Source organism: Lampris incognitus, chromosome 15, assembly GCF_029633865.1.
Source record: "Lampris incognitus isolate fLamInc1 chromosome 15, fLamInc1.hap2, whole genome shotgun sequence".
In the NCBI taxonomy this organism is placed as follows: Eukaryota; Metazoa; Chordata; class Actinopteri; order Lampriformes; family Lampridae; genus Lampris; species Lampris incognitus.
Window position 1 is genome coordinate 20,504,796 of NC_079225.1, and position 27,516 is coordinate 20,532,311.

Sequence of the window (27,516 nt, forward strand, 5' to 3'; positions counted from 1 at the left end):
CGTAAACGTGGGACTTTTATTGTGAAGTGAAAAGGGAATAACGTACACAGGATATTGCATCATCTAGAGGCTGCCGAGTAACTTTTAAGGCTGACCGAGGTTTGTAGATCTCTCAAATGTTGATAAAAAATAGCTACTTTCAACTCGCAGGTAGGCTTCCATGTCAAGTAGAACAATCAATGTGAAACTAGGAAAACATTATTTTATTATAAAACTGTATATATTGTAACGTGCACGGATAAATAGACTGGCTAGCCCTTGGCTAACGGGCTGGACCCTTCAGTCGTTAGCCAAGGGCTATCGAGTCTATTTAGCCGTGCACGTTACTATATATATTTACCGAAACCGTCAATGCTGTTGAGAGCTCGACTAATGAGGAGCGGAATATCAACACGGATACAGGAAGAAAGATTTTAATGCATAGCAGTGCAGGCCTGTGAGACGCACGAATTTTTCCTGTATCCGTGTTGATATATATATATATATATATATAGCAGATGATTTCTTATGGCATGAAACAGGCATGTACTGTCTCAAAGCATTTACTTGACTCACTGGATTATATATATATACTTAGCACCAAAAGTAAGGACATTTGTGTTTGGTAGATTATTTCTTTGTTGTAACAATGCTTCTTGGCAATAAATCTTATACCGTTGGAAAGCCTGTTTATTTCCCTTTTACATGGGGCCACATTTGTAAGGAACATGCATTTGTGGGATGAGCAGCACAGCTGAGTATGTGGGTTGCGCCCATGAAAAATTTGCCAAATCTTCTCTGCCAATGCCAAACAGCTTATTTTGCTGCTGCTATTGACTCTTGTTTTGAACTTCTGGTACCCCAGGTGCTGACAATCAGGTGCCTGATATAAGATTTATTGCCAAGAAGCATTGTTACAACAAAGAAATAATCTACCAAACACACATTTCCTTACTTTTTGTGCTAATTTTATATATATATACACTACCGTTCAAAAGTTTGGGATCACCCAAACAATTTTGTGTTTTCCATGAAAAGTCACACTTATTCACCACCATATGTTGTGAAATGAATAGAAAATAGAGTCAAGACATTGACAAGGTTAGAAATAATGATTTGTATTTGAAAAAGATTTTTTTTACATCAAACTTTGCTTTCGTCAAAGAATCCTCCATTTGCAGCAATTACAGCATTGCAGACCTTTGGCATTCTAGCTGTTAATTTGTTGAGGTAATCTGGAGAAATTGCACCCCACGCTTCCAGAAGCAGCTCCCACAAGTTGGATTGGTTGGATGGGCACTTCTTTGAGCAGATTGAGTTTCTGGAGCATCACATTTGTGGGGTCAATTAAACGCTCAAAATGGCCAGAAAAAGAGAACTTTCATCTGAAACTCGACAGTCTATTCTTGTTCTTAGAAATGAAGGCTATTCCATGCGAGAAATTGCTAAGAAATTGAAGATTTCCTACACCGGTGTGTACTACTCCCTTCAGAGGACAGCACAAACAGGCTCTAACCAGAGTAGAAAAAGAAGTGGGAGGCCGCGTTGCACAACTGAGCAAGAAGATAAGTACATTAGAGTCTCTAGTTTGAGAAACAGACGCCTCACAGGTCCCCAACTGGCATCTTCATTAAATAGTACCTGTTAGAGCCTGTTTGTGCTGTCCTCTGAAGGGAGTAGTACACACCGGTGTAGGAAATCTTCAATTTCTTAGCAATTTCTCGCATGGAATAGCCTTCATTTCTAAGAACAAGAATAGACTGTCGAGTTTCAGATGAAAGTTCTCTTTTTCTGGCCATTTTGAGCGTTTAATTGACCCCACAAATGTGATGCTCCAGAAACTCAATCTGCTCAAAGAAGTGCCCATCCAACCAATCCAACTTGTGGGAGCTGCTTCTGGAAGTGTGGGGTGCAATTTCTCCAGATTACCTCAACAAATTAACAGCTAGAATGCCAAAGGTCTGCAATGCTGTAATTGCTGCAAATGGAGGATTCTTTGACGAAAGCAAAGTTTGATGTAAAAAAAATCTTTTTCAAATACAAATCATTATTTCTAACCTTGTCAATGTCTTGACTCTATTTTCTATTCATTTCACAACATATGGTGGTGAATAAGTGTGACTTTTCATGGAAAACACGAAATTGTTTGGGTGATCCCAAACTTTTGAACGGTAGTGTATATACTTAACATCTTTAAATGTAAAAGAACACATTAGTAAAGTCAACTAACCATTTTGTTGACCATTTGGTTGTTTATTTTCGAACGCTTAAATATTGAATTTTGTCCATGCACTGTTTCACAAGATTGAGAAATGAGTAGCATTTTCCATTCATTGTAATTCATTATTCACAGAATATTTTCATGGAAAGAGTTCTGTTTCAGTTTTGTGATGTACAATTGTGAATGGTGGATTAATGTGACTGATTAATGTACTGCGGCCTGTCCAGTGTGTCTCCCCGCCTGCCGCCCAATGACTGCTGGGATAGGCTCCAGCATCCCACGGCCCTGAGAGCAGGATAAGCGGTTTGGATAATGGAAGGATGGATGGAAAACTGCATTTTATTCAAAAATTATATGTTGTAGTGGACTATATGGACACCATTCACCATATATGGTAGACACGGGCCCTTTAAAGAATGGGTTTCCGGGTAGAGATGGCGGAGCGAGGACTAGTATTGTTGGAGCAGCACCATTTTGCTTGTCGTGTGTTTTTGTACGGAAGAATTAAGATACACGCATTCGTGTAGTCAATGAGAGAAGTTGTCCGTCTCTATTCCTGCAGTTATCACATTGGTGACCCCGACGTTTGTCTGCTGGACGTTTCCAGAGACAACTTCTGAACATGTCGACTAATGCGGTTTCTGTCAAGCTGCCGGAGCTCTGGGAGTCGTCAGCCTCGGCTTGGTTCGCCCAGACAGAAGCGCAGTTCGCATTGCAGGAAATCACCACGGACGCCACAAAATACTATCATGTGGCGTCGGCTCTCGGCAGTTCAACAGCAACCAGAGTGGTGAGTCTCCTCAAAATCCTCCGCAGCAGGATAAATGAGACACTCAAGAGTCACCTGTTGAAAACGTTCGAACTTTCTGATGCTGAGCAGGCCAGCCGACTCTTCGCTCTACAAGGTCTTGGTGACAGTAAGCCGTCTGAACTTATGGACAGGATGCTGGATCTCCTGGGAGAGCACAAGCCCGGCTTCCTCTTCAGCCAACTGTTTCTACGACAGCTGCCTTCTCGGGCTGCTTTAGCCAACACCGCCATCACTGACTGTCGTGCTCTGGCCGAGGAGGCCGATGAGTCTTTCCTGGCTGGTCAACAGCACTGCGCGGCCACGTTTTTTCTTGCCCAAACATTGTCACCACTACCTGGAGACACAACAGTCGTCGCCGCCACCGCAGCAGATCCTCAACAGTGGCAGGACCACAGCCTGTGTTTTTACCACGCAAAGTTTGGACCAAAGGCCAAGCGGTGCCGACCTCCATGCAGTTTCAGCGCGGCGGGAAACGCCGGGGCCGGCGCTCAGTAATGGCCATGTGCGTCGGCCGAACTAGCAGGAAGCTCTTCATCCAAGATAGCATTTCTGGACGGCGGTTCCTGTGCGACACGGGTGCACAGAGGAGCGTCCTCCCCGCCTCGAGAGTAGACATGCTGTCCTACAGATATGCCCCCCCATGGAAGCCGCTAACGGCAGCCCCATCTGCACTTATGGCACTAGGTACTTGGAGCTGTGTTTTGGAGGACAGCGGTTCGGTTTGGACTTTGTCACGGCAAAAGGGGCCGTCCCCCTCCTTGGCGCGGATTTCCTATGCGCCTATGGGCTGCTAGTGGATGTCAAAAACCGCCGCTTAATCGACGCTGTCACTTTCTGCTCATGTGTGCACGCTCAGTGAACTCCATCAGACTGTCTAGCATGCTCTCTACCGCAGATGATTTTCTCCGGCTTCTCGCTGAGTTTTGGGTCCTCACGCAGCCCACCTTCTTCTCTTCCACCGCGAAGCACACGTGGAGCACCACATTGCCACCACTGGCCCACCAGTCTATGCTCGGGCTCGGCACCTCGACCTGGCCAAGCTCACCGCCGCCAGGGAAGAGTTCGAGAATATGGAGTGTCTTGTCATCATTCGCCGCTCCAACACCCCATGGGGCTTCACCCCTGCACATCGTCCCGAAGCCTGACGGCGGGTGGCGCCCGTGCGGTGATTACCACCGACTCAACAATATGATGACACCGGACCGCTACCTAGTCCCACACATCCAGGATTTTTCCACCCACCTGGCTGGAAAAGTCATCTTTTCCAAAGTCGACCTTGTCTGTGGATACCATCAGGTGCCCATCCACCCACTGGATGTCCCCAAAATGGCGGTGATCACCCCATTTGGACTGTTTGAGTTCCTGCGCATGCCGTTCGGCCTCAAGAACACCATGCAGACATTCCAGGGCCTTATGGATTCAGTGCTACGGGACCTGCCTTTTGTTTTCAACTATCTAAATGACATCCTCGTCACCAGCACCTCCAAAGCAGAACACCTGTCCCATCTCTGGACCTTTTCGAGCAGCTCAGCCAGCATGGGCTGATCATCAATCCAGTCAAGTGCCAGTTTGGGCTGACAACCATCGACTTCCTCAGACACCGCGTCACCAAAGACGGGGCGGTACCCCTCCCGTCAGAGGTGGACGCCATTGTGAACTTACCACAACCGCTCACAGTCAAGTCCCTACAGGAGTTCCTTGGCATGGTGAACTTTTACCACCGCTTTATCCCCCAAGCTGCTCAATTCATGCGACCCCTGTATGAGGCCCTGGAAGGCAAGGCCACCAAACACACTGTGGACTGGTCTGTGGAGAGGGACAAGGCGTTTGTGGACACTAAGGCTGCTCTGGCTGCTGCATCAATGCTGGCCCACCCATCACCCAAGGCCATTACTACAGACACTTCGGACTACCCAGTCGGGGTGGTGCACGAGCAGTGGGTGAATGGCGCTTGGCATCTGCTTGCTTTCTTCAGCCGACAGTTATGCCCCAGTGAACGGAAGTATAGCACCTTTGATCGGGAGCTCCTCGCTTTCTACCTCGCCATTCGACACTTCCGTTCCCTGCTGGAGGCCCACCAGTTCACAGCGTTTATGGACCACAAACCACTGATGTTCACCATGGCCAAGGTGGCTGAGCCATGGTCCGCCGGCCAGCAACAGCAGCTCTCTTACATCTCGGAGTTCACGGATGTACAGCTGTTTTTGTTGCTGGCAAAACCAACCTTGTCACCGACTGCCTCTCCCGGGCCATTGTGGGGGCCGTCCACTTGGGTCTTGACTATGCCCGCATGGCAGCTCAACAGGCCGCCGACCCGAACGTGCAGGCTTTCAGGACAGCTGTCACAGGGCTGCAGTTAGAGGACGTGGCTTTCGATGACGCTGGCGCCACGTTCCTGTGTGACATCTTCATGGGTCGGCCCCGGCCTGTCATTCCCACTGGCTGGAGGCGGTGTGTTTTCGACGCTGTCCATGGCCTCTCCCACCCTGGCAAAAAGCTGTCTCAAAGACTAGTGGCAGCCAAGTTCGTCTCGCACGTGCTCAAAAAAGACGTGAAAGACTGGGCTGACACCTGCGTGGAGTGTCAGCACTCTAAAGTGCACCGCCACACCAGAGCCCCCCTGGCACAGTTCCTGGTACCCGAAAGGAGGTTTGACCATGTAAACGTGGACCTAGTGGGCCCCCTGCCCCCCTCCCACAGTTTTACTTACCTCCTCACCAGGGTGGACAGGACCATTCGATGGCCAGAAGCCATCCGACTGTCATCGGCGACATCCACCGATGTAGCCTGAGCGTTCCTCGGGACCTGGGTCGCCCAGTTTTGCACCCCATTTGACCTCTCCTTGGACTGGGGCTCACAGTTTGTGTCTGGAACACAGTCCCAGAGAGCACGGGGGTGAAGCTCCACTGCATCACCTGCAGGCCAATGGGTTGTGCAAGCGGTTTCATTGCTCTATGAAGGCTGCTTTTCGGGCCAGCCTCAAGGATAGCAGCTGGGTCGACAGGCTCCCATGGGTCATGCTGGGCCTCAGGACCACCCCTCGTCCACTGAACTGGTTTATGGACAGCTGCTGCGGGTTCCAGGGAATTTTGTCCCCAACACCACAGCTCCCTGGTCTGCAGCCCATCAACGAACCATGCTCCTGGATAACGCCAGAGCTTTCGCACCGGTCCCCACTTCGCAACACGGCATCCTGCAGTTGGCAGAATATGTTTTCATCTGCCACGATGCCCACCGTGGATCCCTGCAGTCTCCCTACAACGGGCTGTTCCATGTCCTGGAGACTGGAAACAAGCACTTTGTCATGGAAGTCGGAAACAAGCCAGAGCGCATTTCAGTAGATCGCCTCAAACCAGCTCGCCTGGACTTGGACTGACCTGTTGGACTTGCCCAGCCCCCATGGCGGGGGTGCCCTTCTACCCTGCCCCCACCCCCCAACAAGGCCCCTAAGGTTCCTCCACCACCTGCCCTACCCCCACGCCACCGCAGGGTCCTTAAGGCCCCTCCGTTCGGCACCCCAGCCTTTGCACCTGTTCGGCGAAGCCGTTGCAGCCGGGCCATCCGCCCCCCTCCACGTTGACTTTATTTATTGCTAGAAGAACCCTGCTACAATGTAGCGGTTTGATTATCCACCCGTCTAAATCTCCCTCCTCTTCATCCTGCCAGCTAACCGCCTTCCCCCTGCCCCTAACCCCCCCCCACTCCAACTCCCTCCCCCCAAATGCTCAGAATCCTCTGAAATGCTAAGAAAAGTTGTTTTTAGCCATTTTTAGAAAATGCATATTTTGCATAATTATGCATAATTATTTTAATTTTCTGCTATTTTTCTGGTCCTCTCTGGAACAATACCTACCACCTCCGAAAAAAAATTAGGATCATAAGTGCATTTTTGCAAAAATGCATATTTTGCATAATGCCAAAACATTTCTAAGTCCCAGAAATTTTTTTTATATAGGTGAAAAAAATCAAAGATGCTCAGAATCATCTGAAATGCCGAGAAAAGTGGTTTTTAGCCATTTTTAGAAAAATGCACATTTGCATATTTATGCGTAATTATGCATAATTTTAATTTTCTGCTATTTTTTATAGGTGCCCTTGATCATCCCCAATAACCTCCAAAAAGAATCAAGGCCCCAAGTGCTTTAGTTTGGCTGTTTATAGACTCTCACACAGACACACACCACACACCAGACACACATTGTGAAAATACGGGAGTAGATGGTGAATTCTAGGGGGATGTATGTAGTGGACTATAAGGGCACAATTTACCATAACTTGTAGACACAGGCCCTTTAAGAAAGGGTTTCCGGGTTGAGAGGGGGAGCGAGGACTAGTATTGTTGGGAGCAGCGCCATTTTGCTCGCTGTGTTTTGTATGGAAGAATAAATGACACGCATTCGTGAAGTCAATGAGAGAAATTGTCCATCTGTACTTTCCTGCAATTTCCACAATGTATGAAATTGTGTATGGCCCTGTCCAGGGTGTCTGCACGCCTGCTGCCCAATGACTGCTGGGATAGGCTCCGGCATCCCCACGACCATGAGAGCAGGATAAGCGGTTTGGATAATGGATGGATGGATGTATGAACTTGATAGCAAAGGCAAAAGCTAATAAAAGCATCCAACTAGAAGCCTGTCTAATTGAATTGAATTTTGTTGCAAAAGTCGGCGCAATGGCAAGAATATCACTGTATGAAATTAATAATGTAATCTAAAGCTCTAATATTATCTATTACATTTCTAAAATGTTTGTTAGTTTTAAGTTAAAGATGTCATACATTTTCAAACTTTTTTCATGATTATAATTTTTAATAATTTTTGATGCCACTATCAAGTAAAGAAAAATCAGCACGCATCAAAAATGAACCAGCTGCAAGAGTTATATCCCGTCAAAATAAAAGAGAGGTAATGGATCTTGATAAACTATAACGCAAGTCTGGATAACAGTTGTTTTTTTTTTGCACAGTAGTCAGACCTTTCAGATTTTTATGTTGTATAGTTATCAGAGGAGGAAGAGAGAGGGTAGAATTGTGAAATGCCCCATCACAGCCAGCTGTCCTGAACAGAAAAGGAAAAAGTGAGGCAACAGTGGAAGCGTGACCAGAGAAAGCACAGGGAAAGGAAAAGGGCTATGGAGGAAACCTTGAATTTCACACCTGAGTCAATGGATAGTCCCATAGAATCCCAAGCAGCACTTCAACCTAACCCTCCTAACGATGATAGAGAGAATATTGTCTGTGTAGACGTACAACAACCCAGAGCATCCTCAACACTACAGAGTAGCAAGCAGTAACATGAATTAGCAAGGAGAGAAGGAGAGAAAGCAAAGTAGCGCAGCATAATGCACGAAATGGAAGCTGCCAAAAGAGAATCTGAAAAATTATGAAAGCAAATGGAAAGATTAAGGAAAAAAAATCAGAGAAGTAAAAGGCAAAATCTACAAACAGATCAAGGATTGCAAAGGAATTGGCCATCCAGAGAAAATAGGGAGTTGTTGACTTCCCCTGTCGAGATGAGAACAGTTGCTTACTGCCAGGGAGAGAGGATACAGTCCCCAAAAATAAAACAACAGAGGCGTGTATTAGTTAAACCCTTGACTGAACTCCATCTGCAGTATAATTCTGAAATGCAAAAGTCCCACAGGCTGTCTTACAGACAATTTGTTTGGTATTGGCCTGTCGTAACACAGCCAAAAGTGTCAGAGAGGAACACTTGTGCATGCTTGGACCATGAAAATGTCAAACTCTTAAATGAAAAATTGCAGCAGAAAGGTCTTTTGGAAACTGCTAACATTTCTCAGCTGTTGTCCTCAATTGTGTGCAGTCCAGGCAAGTCATGCATGTATCGAGTCAGTGCAAAATACTGCTACAATGAAGTAGAAGTTGCAACACCCCAGGCGGAAAAGACCGTGACCTGGCATCAGGGGATAAGAAAACCTGTGTCAGAGGAGCTTCAGACATACATAAATTTTGTCAAAGAAACACAAACTGGAACATGTGGCTGAACTGCTGAACCTTTTCAATCAGATGCCCGACAGCCTAGCCTAACACCATTACAATTGGTTGCGCCAAGCCAAAAAGTGCAGGGCTTTAAAAGAAAGCCTAAGAGAAAATGAAGTTGTCCTCCATGTGGATTTTTCAGAGAACTTCTCTTGCAAACATAGTGAGGTGCAATCTTTTCATTTTGGAGGCAGTTGGAAGCAGGCCACAGTCCACGCATGTGTGGCTTATACAGCAGCTGGCTCACAGTCCTATGCCACCATCTCTGCATCCCTTCGGCATGATGAGAGAGCTTTGTGAGCCCACTTGGAGCCAGAGCTAAGGGATGTGATGGAGAATTGCAATCCATCTCCCACAACTTTACATGTGATGAGTGGCAGTCCAGTTACTCAGTACCTTAATAAAAATAATTTATTTTTGCTCAGCACCATCTCCTTCCTCTCAGGCTTCCAGTTGCTATGTACTGAATGTGATCTCATGTGATGTATGCTTTTTTTGATCAATTTACTACTTTTACTTCAATAGACTGTTGACTAAAACACTTTTTTTTGTATTTGAAATAAAAATGCAATTATTCAGCATGTCTTGTCATTACTAATATTGTCAGGTGGCAGAACTGATAATCGTCAGATGGTGCGACCAGGTAAAATATTCGTTTAAACCAATATATAATAGGTTAAAGTGAACAAATGGTTGATAACTATCATGTGAATAGCTATTGTATTGAATGCATTCATTTGTATATCCATCCATCCATCCATCATCCAAACCGCTTATCCTGCTCTCAGGGCTGCAGGGATGCTGGAGCCTATCCCAGCAGTAATTGGGCAGCAGGCGCGGAGACACCCTGGACAAGCCGCCAGGCCATCAGGGCCTCATTTGTATATTTGTATAACTATTTTTCTGTCTTTAAATGTAACATCGGATGTTAAAGATACTAAATATTTGGCCACTAGAATGCAATAATCTTTAATTATTGTAAATACAAAACACAACTATAAAATAATATGTTAGGCACTGTAGAGTCTCTAAGGGATACTTGCCAAAGATTTCACTTAGAGTAAATGGTAGGAAAATATATATATTTTTAAAAACATTTGGTTGCGCCACCTGCCTTTTTTTTGGGGTGGTGAAGTTAAAAATACAGTAATTTTTTAAAAATTTAAATAGTTTGAAATATTATTTAACAAATGAGACTTGTTTAAACATCGTTCAAGACTCAACATTTTGCATTACATCCATTTTGAAGACTTTTTAAAAATACATTTTTAGAAGCTTTATTTGCCATTGACCCAAAGGTAGTTGAATATGTCATTCATTTTTAGAGCTATAAACCTGAAGATTTAATAGCAAACAGATGTCCCCTCTGATACTTTTCTATCGCTGACGTATTAATGACAGCGGCTAATTCAAATCCACAAATGTCCAAATCATCAATCAAGGTTTTGCGATTGCACGTTTTAATAAACTACCTGGTAGAACTATCCTGGGAAAATGATACGGCACATTTCGTTTTATGCCTTCAATATATCAACCAAACACAAATTACATTAGCGGGGAGCTTTTTTTTAGAGCAAGTAAAGTTGTGGCTCGCGAACAAATATGCCAGAGAATAGCTTTAGAAAATACAGATATTACAACATCAAAAGCTGTAACCCAGGTTCCACCATATTTTTTTTAAAGATTTTTTTGTTTTGTTGGTATTTTTTAACCTTTATTAAATAGCTACAGTGAAAAGCAGACAGGAAATGGGAGGGGGGTGACATGCAACAAAGGTCACTGGCTGGAATCGAACCGGCGACGGTTGCGACTGCGTGGTATGTGCTGTAACCATTCGACGGCGGTGCCCCAGCTCCCGCCGCTTTTTTATTTTTTTAGCAGCAGAGAAAGCAGTAACGTAACAGCACCGCCTGACTCATTTCGAATGGATCAGGATTGCTCAAACACAACGTTAGTTACCAGAGTCTGCAGGTGTCAGTAAACCAAGCCAGAATGACCAAATTCAGGACTGTGGCATTAAATGCATGGCTTTGTTGGAAAAACTGTAATGATGATGTCATCTAATAAAAAAAAAGTTTGTAATCACAGCAGTTGTTGAATTTAAAGCATATGAAATGAACCAGCAGAGACAGAGGAAAAAGCACTGGCAGTACTCAATCCCAGGTCAGCCCTTATAATGAATGCTGCCCACTCGAACCACTCATTTTCATGGGATTGCTAGTCTCCATGAAAAGGTTATGAAAGATAGAAGAATAAAGGAAGGGAATACAGAAGGCCGAAGACTGCCAGGAGAAAGAAAAAATACAGAGTGAACAGAGGGTGTGAGAGTAGTGTTGGGTGAAGGACCCATGTCTGATTTGATCAGCTCGTGACAATCAACCACTTCTTTTAATTGCAGAGACGTGAAGAAGGAGAGAGAGAGACAGTGAGGGGATATTCTTTACACCAATATTAACCAGAAACTGTGATGTCATGTCAGATTGCAATCAAAAGATGTCATGTGAAATTATAGGTGTGTGTGTGTGTGTGTATACGTTACCTGTATATTCTAGCAATGTTGGTGCAAATGTCCTCATCTTCATCATGATGTTGCAGCACCATGCAAAGTTCTGATAGCAGGGAGTGGGAGACAAAGAGGGGATGGGACTTTGGGTGGTCAGCAAGGTTTCGCAGAGTCGCTGTCAACTAGACAGGTCAGAGGTCAGGGAGGAGGAGGAAGAAGACAAAGACAGAGAAAAGGGTAGAGTAAGAAGGAGAGCTGAGTGTTTGCGCGTTGCGAGCCAGGTGAAGAGAAGTGAGCAAAGATTGTACATTTCCAAGCCTACAAGGCCATATATGTGTATCCTCTTTACAGCTGCTATTGTAGGCAACATGCACCGTGGCTATACAGAACCCTCATTACGGTTGGCTTCTGACCTGTACAGGACGCTGCACAACAGAGGGAACGGAAGCTATTCAGCATGCCTATAAATCATTCTTTCGCCAAAGGCAAGCACTAATTTCAAACACACGGCCGCACTAAATCCAAAGAACGTACAGTAAAGTTATGGCTCGCTCATTTCCCTCCATTAATGGTGTAACAAGCTGCATTTGGCATGGAACTCAGTGCTAACTCAGGATGTTTACTTAGGCCAACTTGCGTCGTTAGTAGTCGTCATTTTGTATAGAGTGATGCAGGGTGTGTTTTAGACTGCAGTTCCAGGGCACTGGCCAGGCCAGCACAGAGAACATTATGCTGTGGGAGCAGCTCATGTACCAGACAGAAACAATAACATTGTTGTCTAATAGCAGGAAAATCCACATGAAAAGCACCCCTCAACAGCCCATGGATACATGCAAGAATATTTCACAATTTGTTCCTTTATGTTGTTTTCGAACAGGACCCTGTATTCCATGCAAATAGCCAAACTGTTAAGGAAGTATGCTGTGAGTGTTGGGCAAAAGCCATTCAAGTTTCCATCTAGCTTTCCAGTATAATAGTGTTTTTTGCAAAGATACTACTCCAAGACCAATCTTTTATCCAAACTCCTTTTTTTAAAGTCTTACAACATCTGGCATATAACCTCCAGGGAATGGGATCACTCACTTTCAATTCGGTCAGTTGGAAAACTGATTCTTTTCAAATATCAAATGTCGAAAAGCTTCTGGTATGAAAAGGTTGACCTGACTAACCTCTAAAGAATTGACAGGAAATGCTCTGACAATCAAAAATAAAATGCATATTCTATTTCCTAATCGTGATACCAACCCTCATCATTACTGTCTCACCTGTACAAGGATGTGTCCTGCCATGGTGAAGTGAATGTGTCCAGGCTTGGAGAGTGGGTAGAGCCTCTGGATAAGCTGCTGGGCCACACTCATAAAACTCTTGGCCAATAGGAGTCCAAGGAGGGTGGTGTTTCCAGATAGAAATTTCAGAGAGCCAACACAGTACAGAAGGGCTTCCCCGGATGCACACACATCCTCGGTGCATAGGACACCCAGCAGGGAGTCTGGGCAAAGCCACACAATTAATATCCAAAGTTATCATCCACACAGCTTACTGTGGGCGGACACACTGGTAACCTACAATGACACTGAATAGCCTGCCTTACAATAGTGTATAGGTATTGCCCTCACCTATGATGGAGTTGTTCTGGAATAGGACATCATTGCATTCACTGCGGCTGATTTTGAAAACGAGCTTGCAGATGTTCAACAGGTTATTTCCACTGACGCACAGCTGGAGATAAAAATACCCAGACTTCAAACCCAGTGTTTACAACCGGCATACACATGTGCCTATGTTAAGCACACCAGCATTGTGAGTGGCCTTGTTGCAATTAATGTGAGGGATATTCAATATATTTGATACAGACACATGAACACACAAAGCGACACAGACACACTCACGGCTAGGCAGAGTTTTGCAATGTGCAGGCTGAGCTGGGCAGAATTGAGGTCAATGAGGCGAAACAGTGTTCGGAGAATCCCGGCCCTTTGATCACAGCGGCGGCCAAGCATGTTTTGCTCTGCCAGGACCACATGAAGATGGTTGCACAAATCACAAAGACGATCCACCGAGTCCTCGGGTCTGCCTGGAATCACAGGCAAGCAGACTTTGCAGCCTTCCAGACAGGTTTGGCCATCATGTCATTGCACAGTAAAAACACTGGTTGGTTATCACATGTCTGCAACAGAGTCTTCAGCAATTTTGTACGCTAAGGCACTACACCATGGTGTGTACTTGGTTATTTTACAAACTTGAGGTTAAATCATCATCATCAATACCACAGTGGTAAGCAGTAAAGTATGTCTTAAGGCGGGGGTCATCTTTTTTCTACTGGTCAAATGTGGGGCAACAACACTTCAATGGTCAGCTTCATTCTTTAGGCAGAGGAAGAGGAGAGGTGGAGTCTTTTCCTTGTTTTGGAGGTCAAGTAAAAGTTTCCTCTCTATAGAAAAACAAGGTTTGACCATTTCCAAAAAAGGTTGACTGCAATGACACACTTGACACCAAAGTGCTATTTCCCAGCGAATCTGAAAGGTGTTTTATGCATGAGCCAGAAGGCACTTCTGGTACAATAAATATTTGATATTTATCTTTCAAATGAATTTTCCATTAAATTTGCAGAGTGCTAAAATATTTACAGCCATAGATTTCATTTCATGGCTGTCAGACTGCAGTTTCAGGCTAGGAGAATTCTGTGGGGATGCCAAGCGTAACACTGTTTTGTTTGCCATTCTTTGATGGCTGAAATGACAGTGCTTCTTCATTTGCAAGAGTCATGCATGACTGTCTGCCAACACTATAAAAGCATAAATTTCCCAGCCTGTTAGCAGAAAGTGAAATGAACTGAGGAAAACAGATAAATGAGGCACTAATAAAAGAGGCATCCCTCAAATAGAAAACCAAATTTGCCTCCATCACATTAGATTTTAGATTAGTTTTTAGGCAATACACTTATGCCCAAATAGCAAAACGTGATTTTGTGAGTGTGGGGAAGCTTGAATATGGAACAACTGAATGGCATCAGACAGGAGGTTTTTTGTTGTTGTTGTTGTTGTTTTTTTTGGGTTGATATTTCTCACATTTGTTAACTATTTTTTGGGGGGATTGTGTTAACCCCATAATTTTTAACTCCCACACTACCTGCAGCCAGAGACTCCAGCTCCTGGAGCAGGGGTAGAATTTTATCATTCCGGACCGCTGACTGTGCATCCTCTTTACGGCTTGCTGTACTTTCACCGTTCCCCAGCCCTGAAATGTGAAGACAGAAATGTAGTCAGAAAATTACCACCTTGAAACCCAAGCTTGAACACTCAGTGTGGTTCACAAGTTCACTGTCTCAAAATAAAACAGCAGGAAGCTTGATGCCAAAATAAAAGGTCACTAACCACACCTCTGATATGTTTCTTAGCTTATTTGAGGGAGGTTGCGTGTGTATAGATGTGAGGAGGGTGTGTGTGTGTGCGTGTGTGTGTGTGCGCGTATGTCTGTGGGCAGATGGGGTGGGGTATTTTGAGAATTTGTGCGTGGTTGTTGGCATTTGTGCATGTCCTGTGTATTTGCTTTATTTGGCCATATATTTGTTGTACGTGCGTGCATGTGTGTATATGTGTGTGTGTCTGTGTGTGTGTGCACATGTACATGGGTGCACGTGTCACATACAGACACCTTTTCACTGAATATTTGCATATTCCCCCCACACAGCAAGATGCAGGAAATTGCGGTTGCCCAAACCAACAGCTCTCTCAGCTATTGGCTGGCTGCTTCTATAGGTAGGAGTTAGGCTCTTAGCAACAGGACCCCAATACAAGTTTGATATTTAAGAAAGTTTGCTCAGCTGGGTGGAGGGGAGGATGTTTAATTTGGAGATGGCACTCGCTCCGTACTCCTTACTATACACACTGCACATGGGTTTTTCTAGACTACACCTACAAAACACATGACTTTTATTAGGCCAGGCTTCTTTTTTTTCCAGTCTGACTTCAAGGACATCCGTAAATAAATTGGATTTTAGTGCTAACGAAATTTGTGGGGTTGATTCAATGAATAGGTTAACATGACATAACACAAATGACCGAGTACATCTCTATCTATCTATACACACATACTATATAATATCAACAATTCATATTAGTGAGCTGGCAAAGTGCATTGTTTCTACGTGAAGCAAAACCTTGAGGTTCATTAGATTTATCTGGACAAACCTGTTAGGAGTCCTGCTCCCCACTCTGTTACTGGTAGGTCAACATCAGGCCGCATTGGTCTGCTGTGGGAACATAGAAACACAAACACTGAGCTGGGTTGGTTTTTCTCAAAGGTGGGCAAGGACACATCGCCGACTCGTTTAAATTATGCAAATTCACAGACACAGGAAACAGCATAGGACATTTTACAAAGGAAGTGGGTTAACAAGGTGATTAAAACCGCATTTCACCGAAAAAGGTGCCAACTTCATATTCTGTTAACAAGCTTTCAGGGTTTGAGACCCACACGTGTGTTTTCTTCAAGTGCCACTGGGTGTCGCTGTTGTAACAAAGGTTGATGTAAAAAGTGCCACCTCAAATTACTATATATGTGTGTGTGTGTGTGTGTGTGTGTGTGTGTGTGTGTATATATGTATATATGATTTAAGCACGCGCTATCTCTCAGACGTGTATATGCTTGTGTGTATGTTTGTCTGTGCGAGCCTGTGCCTGGGTGAAAAATTGCACAGCACTCCTCGTCATGAACTCAGATCTTAGCTTTGTGGGCAGCCTGGTTTAGCCGTTCATGCTTTGTCGCTGTGAGCTATCTCCCCAATCTCTCCACCTTTGTGCAACATTCACGCATTACCAATAACACACCACATGTCACGCTATGTGTGTTGTGGCTTGCCCTTTGCATGTCAGTTGACAAGTCTTGCTTTCCTGTGTAGAACTCTCTTTTCACATAATTTGCAGAGAGGTTTTGAATCCTGAATTACATTCTGGTTTTACGTCATGTATTAATTGTCTTCTACTGCTCATGAATATGTGACTGACCAGATGAATGAATAATTGGTATGCACAGCAAAATAGATAAACTCCAACAGCAAACTGATTGTTCTTTATCTATTCATTGTTTATTCACAGAAATGTTCTTCCTCGAGTCTTTCACCAAAGGGAAAATACAACTTTAAACAAGATGTACAAATGTTGTTTTTATAGAATTGAAAAGATTTAGCCTATCATGACTTATGAACATCAGCCTAATGTCTTTCTGGAGCTTATGCATTGGCAAAGCATAGAAGGCTGAGAGGGACTCAATTGTTGTTTGAGCTTTTACACAGAAATGAGCTTCATTTCATGGTCTTGCTTAGAGGCCTGAACCATAAAATGGGCCTGTATCCCAGAAAATGGCCCTGGCTATAGTCACAATGTCCACAGCGTCTGTCATCTAGTCATTCTAAATGGAGCAGTTCCAGAAAGTGTTGCTTTGATGACGTCCCAAAAGTCTTGGTTCTTCGAATCTCGGTTGTTGTTTTAGCTTTTTGAAGACAATTATTCAAGTATATAAATCCTAACCAAACCAGGGATATGTGAATTTGGCAACAACGTGGGCTTATACTTTCTGTGATTGGTATAAACTGGCACGGCAGGCATGTGCAGCAAGGAGTGCCGGCCAAGGCATGTTGTTCTGAAAGTCAGAGAGGGGCTTTGGGTCTGTGTGATGGGATTAAGGGCTTGATAATAAGGCTTCTTTGTGTGATAGTGCATTCTCTGAGACATGACCTCATCCCTGTCTTAGGCCTGGCCAGTTCACTGCAGTCATAACACACACTGCTGCCAGCCTTGCCCAGATGGGCACCCAAATCTAATTGAGAGCCATTTGGAGCTATAAAGCCCTGGCTTATTGGAGAAAAAAACGTAGCGATTGTCCATCCTTCCTTATCTTTAGATCTCCTCCAACTCAACATATTAATCAGTCATGCTGTCTCCAGTTTTCGCTTGTGTCTGTTCATTTGCCTTTGCAACTGGTATAGCTCAAGCTCAGCTATATCTCTGATTTTCCCAGTATGGGGGGAGGGGGGGGGTTCTGATATTTATTTTTTCTTCTATGTAATCACAAAAGTACAGAACAGTGCAGGAAACATTGATCTTGACACAAGAGTTTTTCATCCTTATCTTATTCCCATCACAAAACGAACCATGTTGGGATCTCTCTGGATTATTTTTCAGCACTGAAATGAATTGTGGATGTTTCAGCTGTTTGATTTCTTACTAGTGATGACAACATGCTGTGCACCTTTTGTTTGTTAACTTGGCTTGTAGGGAGGCAAGCCAAGAGGTTTTACTTAGGACGATAGTCCAGACATCCTGTAAAAATGTTTTATGGTCTGTACACCCTCCACAGCCACAGCTGCCCCACACAATCAATAGAGGGGAATAGATTTTAACGACAGCCCCCGTCCACACATCTAGAGTTATGATGACACACAACTGATGAGGTCGGCAGAAAAAGGGGAGCTTTTAGCGTCTCTGTGCTGTGGAGGTGTAAAAGGCAGACAGGTAATGTTGATGACAGATACAGGCAGTTTTACTGGGAATGAGTATGGCTAGGAAATGGGATCTTACCATGGCCAGGATATACTGTACTCTATGTAAGGCTTGAAAATAGGGTTGAATGTTTTAACTGGAGGAGGTCATCCTATCTGTTGGCTGGTTGATTGAATGGATTCATAACCATTGTGGAACTGAGTATATCGAGAAGGTTTTGGCAGTGTATTATGTAAAAGACTTGCTTGGGTTACTGATCTGTTACTTATCTGAGGAGTTACGAGGAGTTACGTAGCTGTACAATCAAATGTAATATAAATCGAATGAAAATACCGTATTTCCCAGACTACAAGTCGCACGCGAGTAATAAGTCTCACTCAGCAAAAACCGCGTTGTTGCAAGGAAAAAAAACATAAATCACTTCGGTGTATTAGTCACATTTAGTATATGATGGTACAGTATAGAGCCCTGCACGGGACTGTTTTCTTAATCCCGCTCCCGCTGGATTTCTGACCATTACTGCCCGCTACCACAATGTGTGTGTCCACTCCCGCCTGTACCCATAAACATTCTGACCATTTACGCCTGCACAATAGCGTTCCATTGATTTTGTGCCTTCTTCCTGTCCCGCAGGGAAAGTGTGTTATTTTACTGTGTAGTATTAGTAAAGAGATGCATACCGGTCAGTAATAGCATAGTCAAGTCAGTTTTATTTGTAAAGTCCAACATCACAAATTACAAATTTGCCTCAGTGGATTTTACAGCAATACAACATCCTGTCCTTAGACCCTTGCATCGGATAAGGAACAACTCCCTAAAAAAAATAATAAAAACCTTTAACAGGGAGAAAAAATAGGAAGAATCCTCAGGGAGAGCAACAGGGGGGATCTCTCTCCCAAGCTGGACAGAAAAAGAGCATAGCAAAATTACGTTTTAGTGCATACTTACATTCATACTAGTGGAATTATTAGTTATTCTAGTGCAATAAGTACTACTATTCTAGGGCAAAATTACATTGTATTTATTTATTTTACTTATTTTAGAACATGTGTTGTTAGCTGTGTTTGTTTGTTTTGCTGAGGTTGTTTTATTTTGTTTCGTTTCCCTGTGTTCTTTTAATCCACTGATCAGTGTTGTATTCTGTACACTGACAACAAAGGCTTTCTATTCTATTCTATGTCAACAAAGCCTTTACTGTCAACAAAGTCATACCAGCCGAAAGTCTCTAAAGCAAAGTGTGACACATTTCTCGGTAGTATCTTGTTTAATAAGTGCAGGCAGAAGTGCTTTATCTTTGAAGGAGGAGCTTACTTTGACCGGGGAGAACGGAGCGGGTATGTCACCTCAACCCAGAGGTGCCACATTTGTGCCAATTGTAGATCAATACTTTAGCACATTTGTCGCAACCAAAAAAATTCCCGTTCGTTTCCTTCTTTGTCAGTAATAACTGAGAAATTCTTTCAAATTTCAGACTCGCCTTGCTTTTCTTTTTTATTATAATGACCTGCATTGATCTTCTTTTCAACTTCATTTATTGACGCCATCCTTCTGGTTAGCGCTAGCTAAATCCCGGGACCTGCAGTTTATTTTATGACCACCCGCAATAAAGTTAAAACCGCCCGCTCCTGCAAAATTTGCATTAGGTCCTGCGGGATCGCAATCATGGATGTATTATAGTAGAGAATGCTGGATCTAAAAATGGTGCCTGTTCATTAATCTTCAGCCGCTTCTACGGGGTCGGGTCACGGTGGCAGCAAGCTAAGTAGGGCACTCCAGATGTCCCTCTCCCCAGCAACGCTCTCCAGCTCCTCCTGGGGGATCCCAAGGTGTTCTCAGACCAGAATGGATATGTAGTCCCTCCAGCGAGTTCTGGGTCTACCCCAGAGTCTCCTCCCAGTTGGCCATGCCCCGTAAACCTCCAAAGGAAGGCACCCAGGAGGCATCCTAATCAGATGCCTAAACCATCTCAACTGGCTCCTTTCAACGTGAAGGAGCAGCGGCTCAACTCCGAGCTCCCTCCGGATGTCCGAGCTCCCTCCGGATGTCCAAGCTCCTCACCCTACCTCTAAGGCTGATCCCAGACACCCTACGGAGGAAACTCATTTCAGCCACTTGTACCCTTTCGGTCACTACCCAAAGCTCATGACCATAGGTGAGGGTTGGAGATTGGCTGGCAAATTGAGAGCTTTGCCTTCCGGCTCAGCTCCCTCTTCACCACCACGGTCCGGTACAACGTCTGCAATACTGCTAATGCTGCACCAATCCACCTGTCAGTCTCCCGCTCCATCCTACCCTCACTCGTGAACAAGACCCCGAGATACTTGAATTCCTTCACTTGAGGCAACAACTCATCCCCAACCCGGAGGGAGCAATCCACCATTTTCCGGTAGAGAACCATGGTCTCAGACTTGGAAGTGCTAACTCTCATCCCAGCCATTTCACACTCAGCTACAAACCGCCCCAGTTCACGCTGGAGGCCGTGTTCTGATGAAGCCAACAAAACCACATCATCTGCGAAGAGCAGAGATGCAATTCCGAGGTTCTCAAAACGGACACACTCCTCACCTTGGCTGTGCCTTGAGATCCTGTCCATGAATATCACAAACAGAATCAGAGACAAGGGACAACCTTGGCGGAGTCCGACACCCACCGAAAACGTGTTTGACTTTGTGCCAAGAATGTGGACACAGCTCTCACTTTGGTTATACAAGGACCGGATGGCTTGTAGCAACTGCCCCGGTACTCCATACTCCCGCAGTACCCCCCCACAGAGTGCCCCGGAGTACACGGTCATAAGCCTTCTCCAAGTCCACAAAACACATGGAGACTGGCTGGTCAAACTCACCCCTTCAGCACTTCCGCAAGGGTAAAGAGTTGGTTCGTTGTTCCACGGCCAGGACGGAATCCGCATTGTTCCTCCTGGATCCGAGGTTCGACATCGGTTGGAGCCTCCTTTCCAGCACCCTAGAGTAGACTTTCCCAGGGAGGCTTGGAGCACACCCTCCGGTCCCCCTTTTTAAATATGGGAACCACCCCCCCAGTCTGCCACTCCATAGGAACTGTCCCCGACCTCCACGCGACACTGAAGAGGCGTGTCAACCAAGACGGCCCAACAATGTCCAGAGCTTTCAGCATCTCAGGGCGAATCTCATCCACACCTGGCGCCTTGCCACCAAGGAGCTTTTTAACTACCTCAGAGACCTCTGCACGGGATATGGGTGAGGCTTCCCCTGAGTCTTCAGACTCTACCTCCTCCACTGAGGATGTGTTAGCCGGGTTCAGGAGCTCCTCAAAGTGTTCTTTCCACTGCTCGACAACATCCCTAGTCCGGGTCAACAGTTCCCCTCCCCGGCTGAACACAGCCTGAGTCAAGCTCTGCTTCCCCTTCCTGAGTCGCCAGATGGTTTGCCAGAACTTCGTTGAGGCCAACCGAAAGTTCTCCTCCATAGCCTCGCCAAACTCCTCCCACACCCGAGTTTTGCTTCCGCGACCACCGAAGTGGCAGCACTTCTGGCCTCCCGGTACCTGTCTGCTGCTTCAGGAGACTCCTGGGGCAACCAAGTCCAAAAGGCCTCCTTCTTCAGCCTGACAGCTTCCCTCACCGCCAGTGTCCACCAGCAGGTTCTTAGGTTACTTCCTCGACAGGCACCGATGACCTTATGACCACATCTCCTACCTGCCGCATCTGCTTTAGAGGCTTTGAACATGGCTCACTTAGACTCCATGTACCCAGCCTCCCTCGGGATACATGAGAACTTCTTCCGGAGGTGGGAGTTGAAGACCGGTGGGAGTTGAAGACCTCACGGACAGGGGCCTTCGTCAGACGTTCCCAGTTCACCCTCACTACACGTTTAGGTTTGCCAGGTCTGTCCAGCAGCATTCCCCGCCATCCGATCCAACTCACCACCAGGTGGTAATCAGTTGACAGCTCTGCTCCTCTCTTCACCGAGAATGGCTTGCCTGGTGCATACGCCGAAAAAGTTTCTGGGTTCCAGGTTACTTCCGGGTACATGCGGTCCACTGAATATGCGCAGTAGTGTGTTACTCCCATCATGCCTCTAGGCTATGAGAATGAGCGAACCGCGTTCAGGATCCGGCGCTGCGCGTTCATGAATGCTATGCTAGCGGACTTCATGGATGCATAATAAGACTACTACGGGACTTACTTGGGACTTGAAACCATGGATGTATTTATACAAACGGCAACACCAACCAACAATGAAGATAATGTTTCAAAAAGTAAGATCGTGTTAAACGCTATAATAGTTAATGTTGTGGTTATTCGTGTTGAGCATTAAGTTACTTGTGATGTTACAGAGAAACGAATCATTCATTCAGTTGGAAGCGTTATTAATGCCTAAAATCACATCAGATCTCCACCGTAAAACATAACCAGGCGAGAATACGTAGTTTGAATTGATCCTCGTTCCCGAGACACAACATACATACGGCCATGACGTCATGCAGGAGAAGAAGGAAAAAAAAGATTTTTCTGGGCTTTGGAATTAAAAAAAAAGAAAGATTAAAACCCCATGGCTTAAAAATATACAGTACAGAGTAATAATTGACCATGATTATAGCTGTAGGTGTCCTCTCAACAGTTTTACAGGCGTCTCTTACAATGGTGGTCTATGGGGAAAATGCTTTTTGCAGGGGATTTTTCACTGCAATACCGCGAGTGACCACTGGAAAAAAATTGGCTGCAAGGCTGAGCGGCGGCGCCTTATCCAGTTCTACCATAATACATCCATGATCTCGATCCCAACGAACACCTCTAGCACAATATTTTCAATTGAGTCACAATATCAAACAGTGCCACCTAGTGGCCGTAGTTGAAATGCAGTGTATTCGTCCGACAAAATTACATTGTATAAGTCGCTTTGGAATATAAGTCGCAGGACCTGCCAGATGAGCAAAAACAGCAATTTATAGCTGGTAATGATAACAGTCTTACTTTAACAGACTATCTTTACTCACTGAAAAGATTCAGTTCACTCAGGAGCAAGTCCCTGCAGTACCATTTACAATGCAGACTTCAGATGTGTTAAGAACAAAAATGATTGGGTAAGCACACAGACACGGCAGGTAGAAAGTCTGAATTGGACATACTGAAGTCACGGCCATAAGAGTGGACCCAGAAAAAAGACCAAATCAAACAAGGGCAGTAGGGCATTAGCTAGACACAAGAATGGGACCTATAATTCAATGCTGTGCAGTAATAGCTACCACAGCAACCTTTGTATGCCAATAAATCTTCAACTTATTGTACTACTGTCACTTTGGTCAAAAAGAAAGAGAGAGCTAAAGAGAGTGGGAGGGCGGAGGAAAGCGAAATACAAATAGCACAAGTCAAAGGCAGGAACAGAAAGCATACCCTTCATTTGCTGTTCTGTGTGGGCCTGTTTTTGGGGGACCACTGTGGAGCTCAGTGTGGTCTGTGTCAGGGGGTGTCCTGCCCTCTCCTTTAGCAGACTGTTGCCTTTGTGCTGGAGTGGATCTCTTCTTCTCTAAACATGGAGGAGAGGATATGGCAACATCTTATTTACAGCTTGGATGAGCACAGAGCGCTGCTAATATAAACACTTTTAAGTTTTCCAACTGAGTACAGTCACATACACAAATGTCAAAGGCTTCCACCGTCACTGAATGTTCCTCACATCCTCAACACCCTTTCTTTCTTGCTCTAAATAGTAGAGCAGTATACCGTAGCAAGCAAAAATAAAAAGCAAAAGAAGGGGAAAAGCCATTTTCCATTCATGACAGCAGCAGTAAATTACATTTTTTTTCACCCAAACCAACCGCTGTGAATGTAAATCAGGTATAATGTCAGTTTGTGAATGACTCCTTTTGAGAAAAGCTGCTTCAGCACTCTAACTCCAGGGAAGATTTAAAGCAGAATTGCAATGGGATAACAAAGTGGTGTTCTGTTCCAGCTTTTTACATAGCACACGTTGTCAATGATGCCACACTGTATTGTGATAAGATGGGGAATTCAATTCACACACTTACATTTTGTCTTTACTAATGTCCTTTTCATGTGGGTTTTATGACCTTTGAAAGCTTCTTCTCTTTGTACTGAATCCTGAGATAGATTAAATGTTGATGTATTTCTTCACAGCTCTTCTTTGATAACCACTTGACTAACAGAGCACAGCATACGTGTTTCACTTTACAGCATTCACCTCATAACAGGTTTCACATACGCTCGCCATCTGTCACTCTTCCATTTTCCACTTTTGTTTAATCACATCTCATGCATATTGTTTTTGAGACGAACACCTCTGTTTCTAATTTTTCTGTGTGTTGTTTCACACCGAAACTATCATCATCTTTTGTCCCTTGGTCTTGATTGTCATTAACACATCTTTGTGCTTCCTCACCCTCTGTAGATCGCTCTGTAGGTGGCAGTGTGGTGAGAGAGCTTGTCCTGAGGAAGCGAGCGCGTGCCCCTGCTGCTGCCCCCCTCTTCACCTCCAGAGGGTCACAGGGGGGTTTGGGATGCGCTTTGACCGGCTCCTCAACACTGTAGGGGGCAACCAACTTCGGCTTCTGGTACCACATAAAAGATTACATTATCAGCTGTATGTTGTGAATCAACTGGTAGGACCATCAGAATTCACCACTGCACACCAACATGCCAATATGTAAGCAGCATAATCCTGTTTCAGCTCCTCTAATACCCAGATTATTAATTTCCTGATTATGAGAAACCTACTGGGATACTGTGGCGTTTATATTCCTTATTCCATTTATTGCTCTTGACAGTCTGGGCAAGTTCAGTGTTGATACTGTCCAATTTTTGGAATACAACCATTGTATATACCATTAACCGCAAACATGACCTTTATCTGGGCATGAAACACTGTTTGGAGTACTAGACGCTGGTATGGGTGTGGTTTTTGTGAGAAAAACTTACATAGTCTAGAGGGGAGAGGCGAATTCCTGAACCAGGTCTAGAGTCAGGGGCATCAAAATTTCGAGCATGAAGACTGAAAGGTAAAATAGAGGTGTTTTTTTTCCTTTCAAGTTTTAATGTGACCCAAACCGGATGGTGCAACCTGCAAGAAATTTGACCAGATTTCTGCCTGACCTGAAAGTGGAAGGAGGTCTGCCATCACTGTTCACATGAGCTGAGCTCTCCCCAAACAGATGCCTGTGTCCGTCTCTGGGGGTGAATGGTCGCTGGGTGTGTAGGGTGCGTAGGTACTGTCTCGCTTCACTGACGATTTCTGCACTTGTTCTCTTCGAGGCGCTATTCCTCATGATAAATGGGCAGGCATGCTCATGTTTTCTCTCCATTGAAGCCATTTAAACCTATGAAGCATTTAACCCCCCTTCCCCAAAAAAAGTTTGCAAATGAATTTCATAGCATGATGGATTTAAGCGGTAATGTGATGCATTACGTGCAGAAAAAATTGGGAACATCATGTTAAAAAAAGATGAAAGAACAGAAAGTGAATGCTCGTATGATAAAAATATACACCAGTCACTCACTATTGCACAAGGCAATTCTGATTTTTATAAAACAAACCTACAGACAATAACTGATCAATGGTACAGAGTCTGCCAGAGTAAATGAACTTACCAGCCGCCAGTCAGAATTAATCAATATCGAACTTGTGGCACTTGTTCAATATGAGCATGTTGCCAACGTTATTTTTGGTTATTGTCTCTGAAATCAAGCCGCAATCACTTTAGTTGCTCAATATAAAATAACGAGAGGGATGAAATAGACCGATACCTAAAGAAATTAGTTTTCTCAATAAAAACTAGGTAAGGATGAATACAGTCTCACTAAAGCGTGTCCACCTCAGAAGTCGAGGAGCCGCGCTGCGCGTTCCCGCTCAGTCGCCATGGTTACAAGGCGCCGCTACGGAGACGGCTTTGACAACAAACCATGGCCGAGGAAGAGACGGCAAACTTAAAATGGTTCGTCCGTCTACCTGAGTCCGACAATTCCCAATCGCGATTCCAACTTTACCTCTGTCCAACTGAAAATCGGAGATAAAACAGGGTTCGTTCGCGGCGCTCAGTTGATAACTGGCTCAGTGAATGACTGAATGGTTAAAAAAAAGACTAGTTAACTCACCGGTTAGTTATATTAATCCTATGTGATCAAACCATGGTACATCTCTGGTTTGAGTTGATGTAAAACTCAACCTCGACAGGTCAAATGTAAAAGTTATGCCCTCTGACGTGTGTGGGCAGTTTGCAGATGGGAGTTTTGCTTGCGGACAGTTTGCTGGTGACGCCGCGGCGGAAGGGGACGCCAATTGCGTGTGCACGCAATAAGGGCACGCTGTGACGCAACGCCAAATGAAAACCAGGCCGCGGGGCAAGATGGGAAGTAATCATACACTTTCTATTAACTCGGCGTTTTGCAGATTAGACTTGACCACTAAACATATTAAGGACTTTACCTTGTTAAAATAAGTAACCAAACATGTTACAAAGATGGGGTGTCCTTGAAAGGGGGAGCGGTGCATGCATGTAAACAGGTGCATGGTTAAAGTATTGCCTTACAGGTGGTAAAAGATGCTATTTAAACGTAGGGATCCAGCAGTCGCCGTTGTAAATGTTTGACCTGTTCGGAGAGGAAACATTCCACCTACAAACGGGTGAAAACCGCAAGGTAAGAGGGAATGAGGCAATCGGATGATCGCTGTTTGGACGCTGCTATGTTTTTGTTTTCCCGCTCAGGTCCCAGGCGCCTTGCAAGGAACTACTGACAATGTACTGACCACAACAGTTTGGGGACTTGAAAAAATGACGCTTCTTTGGGTACCTTTTTTTGTTCTAACTCGGCCGTGACAAATACTTGAGTATTAAAATGGCCATAGAAGTAAATTGATAGGATTCATTACAGTTCTACGACAAAATAAATGATCCAAAAAATAACAAATCGGCATCACAGTTTCATGGCAAAATATGGTGACCTTATCTATATACTCTATGATAAGTGAAGGAGGAGGAGAGGGAGAAGGAGAAGATGCGTTTTAAATATCTTGGAATTTGCACGGAAATTTAGCCATAAACAATTTCTTGGTTAGTAATCTAACAACATTACACCTAACTGTGTCATATTGGGTAGGCTTTTTTTAAATAAAGATGCTGATGACTATGCCTTGAAAACTTTCCATGGGCTATTTTGAGAAGCAAAGACATATATAGTGGATATGACACAAGAGAGAGAGAGAGAGAGAGAGAGAGAGAGAGAGAGAGCTGGGTGGGACGATAAAGACAAACATCTGGCAGATGTTCCGTTAATTTCGAACAGCCACCATGTCAAGGTTTATGTAATAACAGGACTCTTAAGAATATTAGACCTTTAACCCTGTAGGCTTTCATAACTGGTGTTGTTCTGTTGTGATTTGGTTTTGGGTACAGGGGCTGTTGCTGTAGCTTATGTTAAACTCTTCCCATTCATTTTTAAGTCAACCAGATCAATCTCTATATAACCACACAAGCCAGATTGCTTGTTCCCTCAACACATTCATTGGCTAT

At 44.5% G+C, this 27,516-nt stretch overlaps 1 protein-coding gene across 1 annotated transcript in view; it reads right to left on the reverse strand.

Annotated features, from left to right (window-relative positions):
- The window catches only part of armc2 (armadillo repeat containing 2), a 36,628-nt gene extending 10,384 nt beyond the window's left edge, over positions 1 to 26,244 (reverse strand). Inside the window, exons 1-11 of the mRNA XM_056294439.1 lie at positions 26,102 to 26,244; positions 25,103 to 25,346; positions 24,929 to 25,001; positions 24,393 to 24,561; positions 23,387 to 23,519; positions 15,703 to 15,764; positions 14,642 to 14,749; positions 13,402 to 13,586; positions 13,129 to 13,231; positions 12,778 to 13,001; positions 11,549 to 11,694 (exon numbers count right to left, since the gene is read on the reverse strand). Coding sequence (XP_056150414.1) covers positions 11,549 to 11,694; positions 12,778 to 13,001; positions 13,129 to 13,231; positions 13,402 to 13,586; positions 14,642 to 14,749; positions 15,703 to 15,764; positions 23,387 to 23,519; positions 24,393 to 24,561; positions 24,929 to 25,001; positions 25,103 to 25,320 — 1,421 coding nt within the window. The 5' untranslated portion in view covers positions 25,321 to 25,346; positions 26,102 to 26,244. The remainder of the gene's footprint in view (positions 1 to 11,548; positions 11,695 to 12,777; positions 13,002 to 13,128; positions 13,232 to 13,401; positions 13,587 to 14,641; positions 14,750 to 15,702; positions 15,765 to 23,386; positions 23,520 to 24,392; positions 24,562 to 24,928; positions 25,002 to 25,102; positions 25,347 to 26,101) is intronic.
- Positions 26,245 to 27,516: the final 1,272 nt, after the last annotated feature.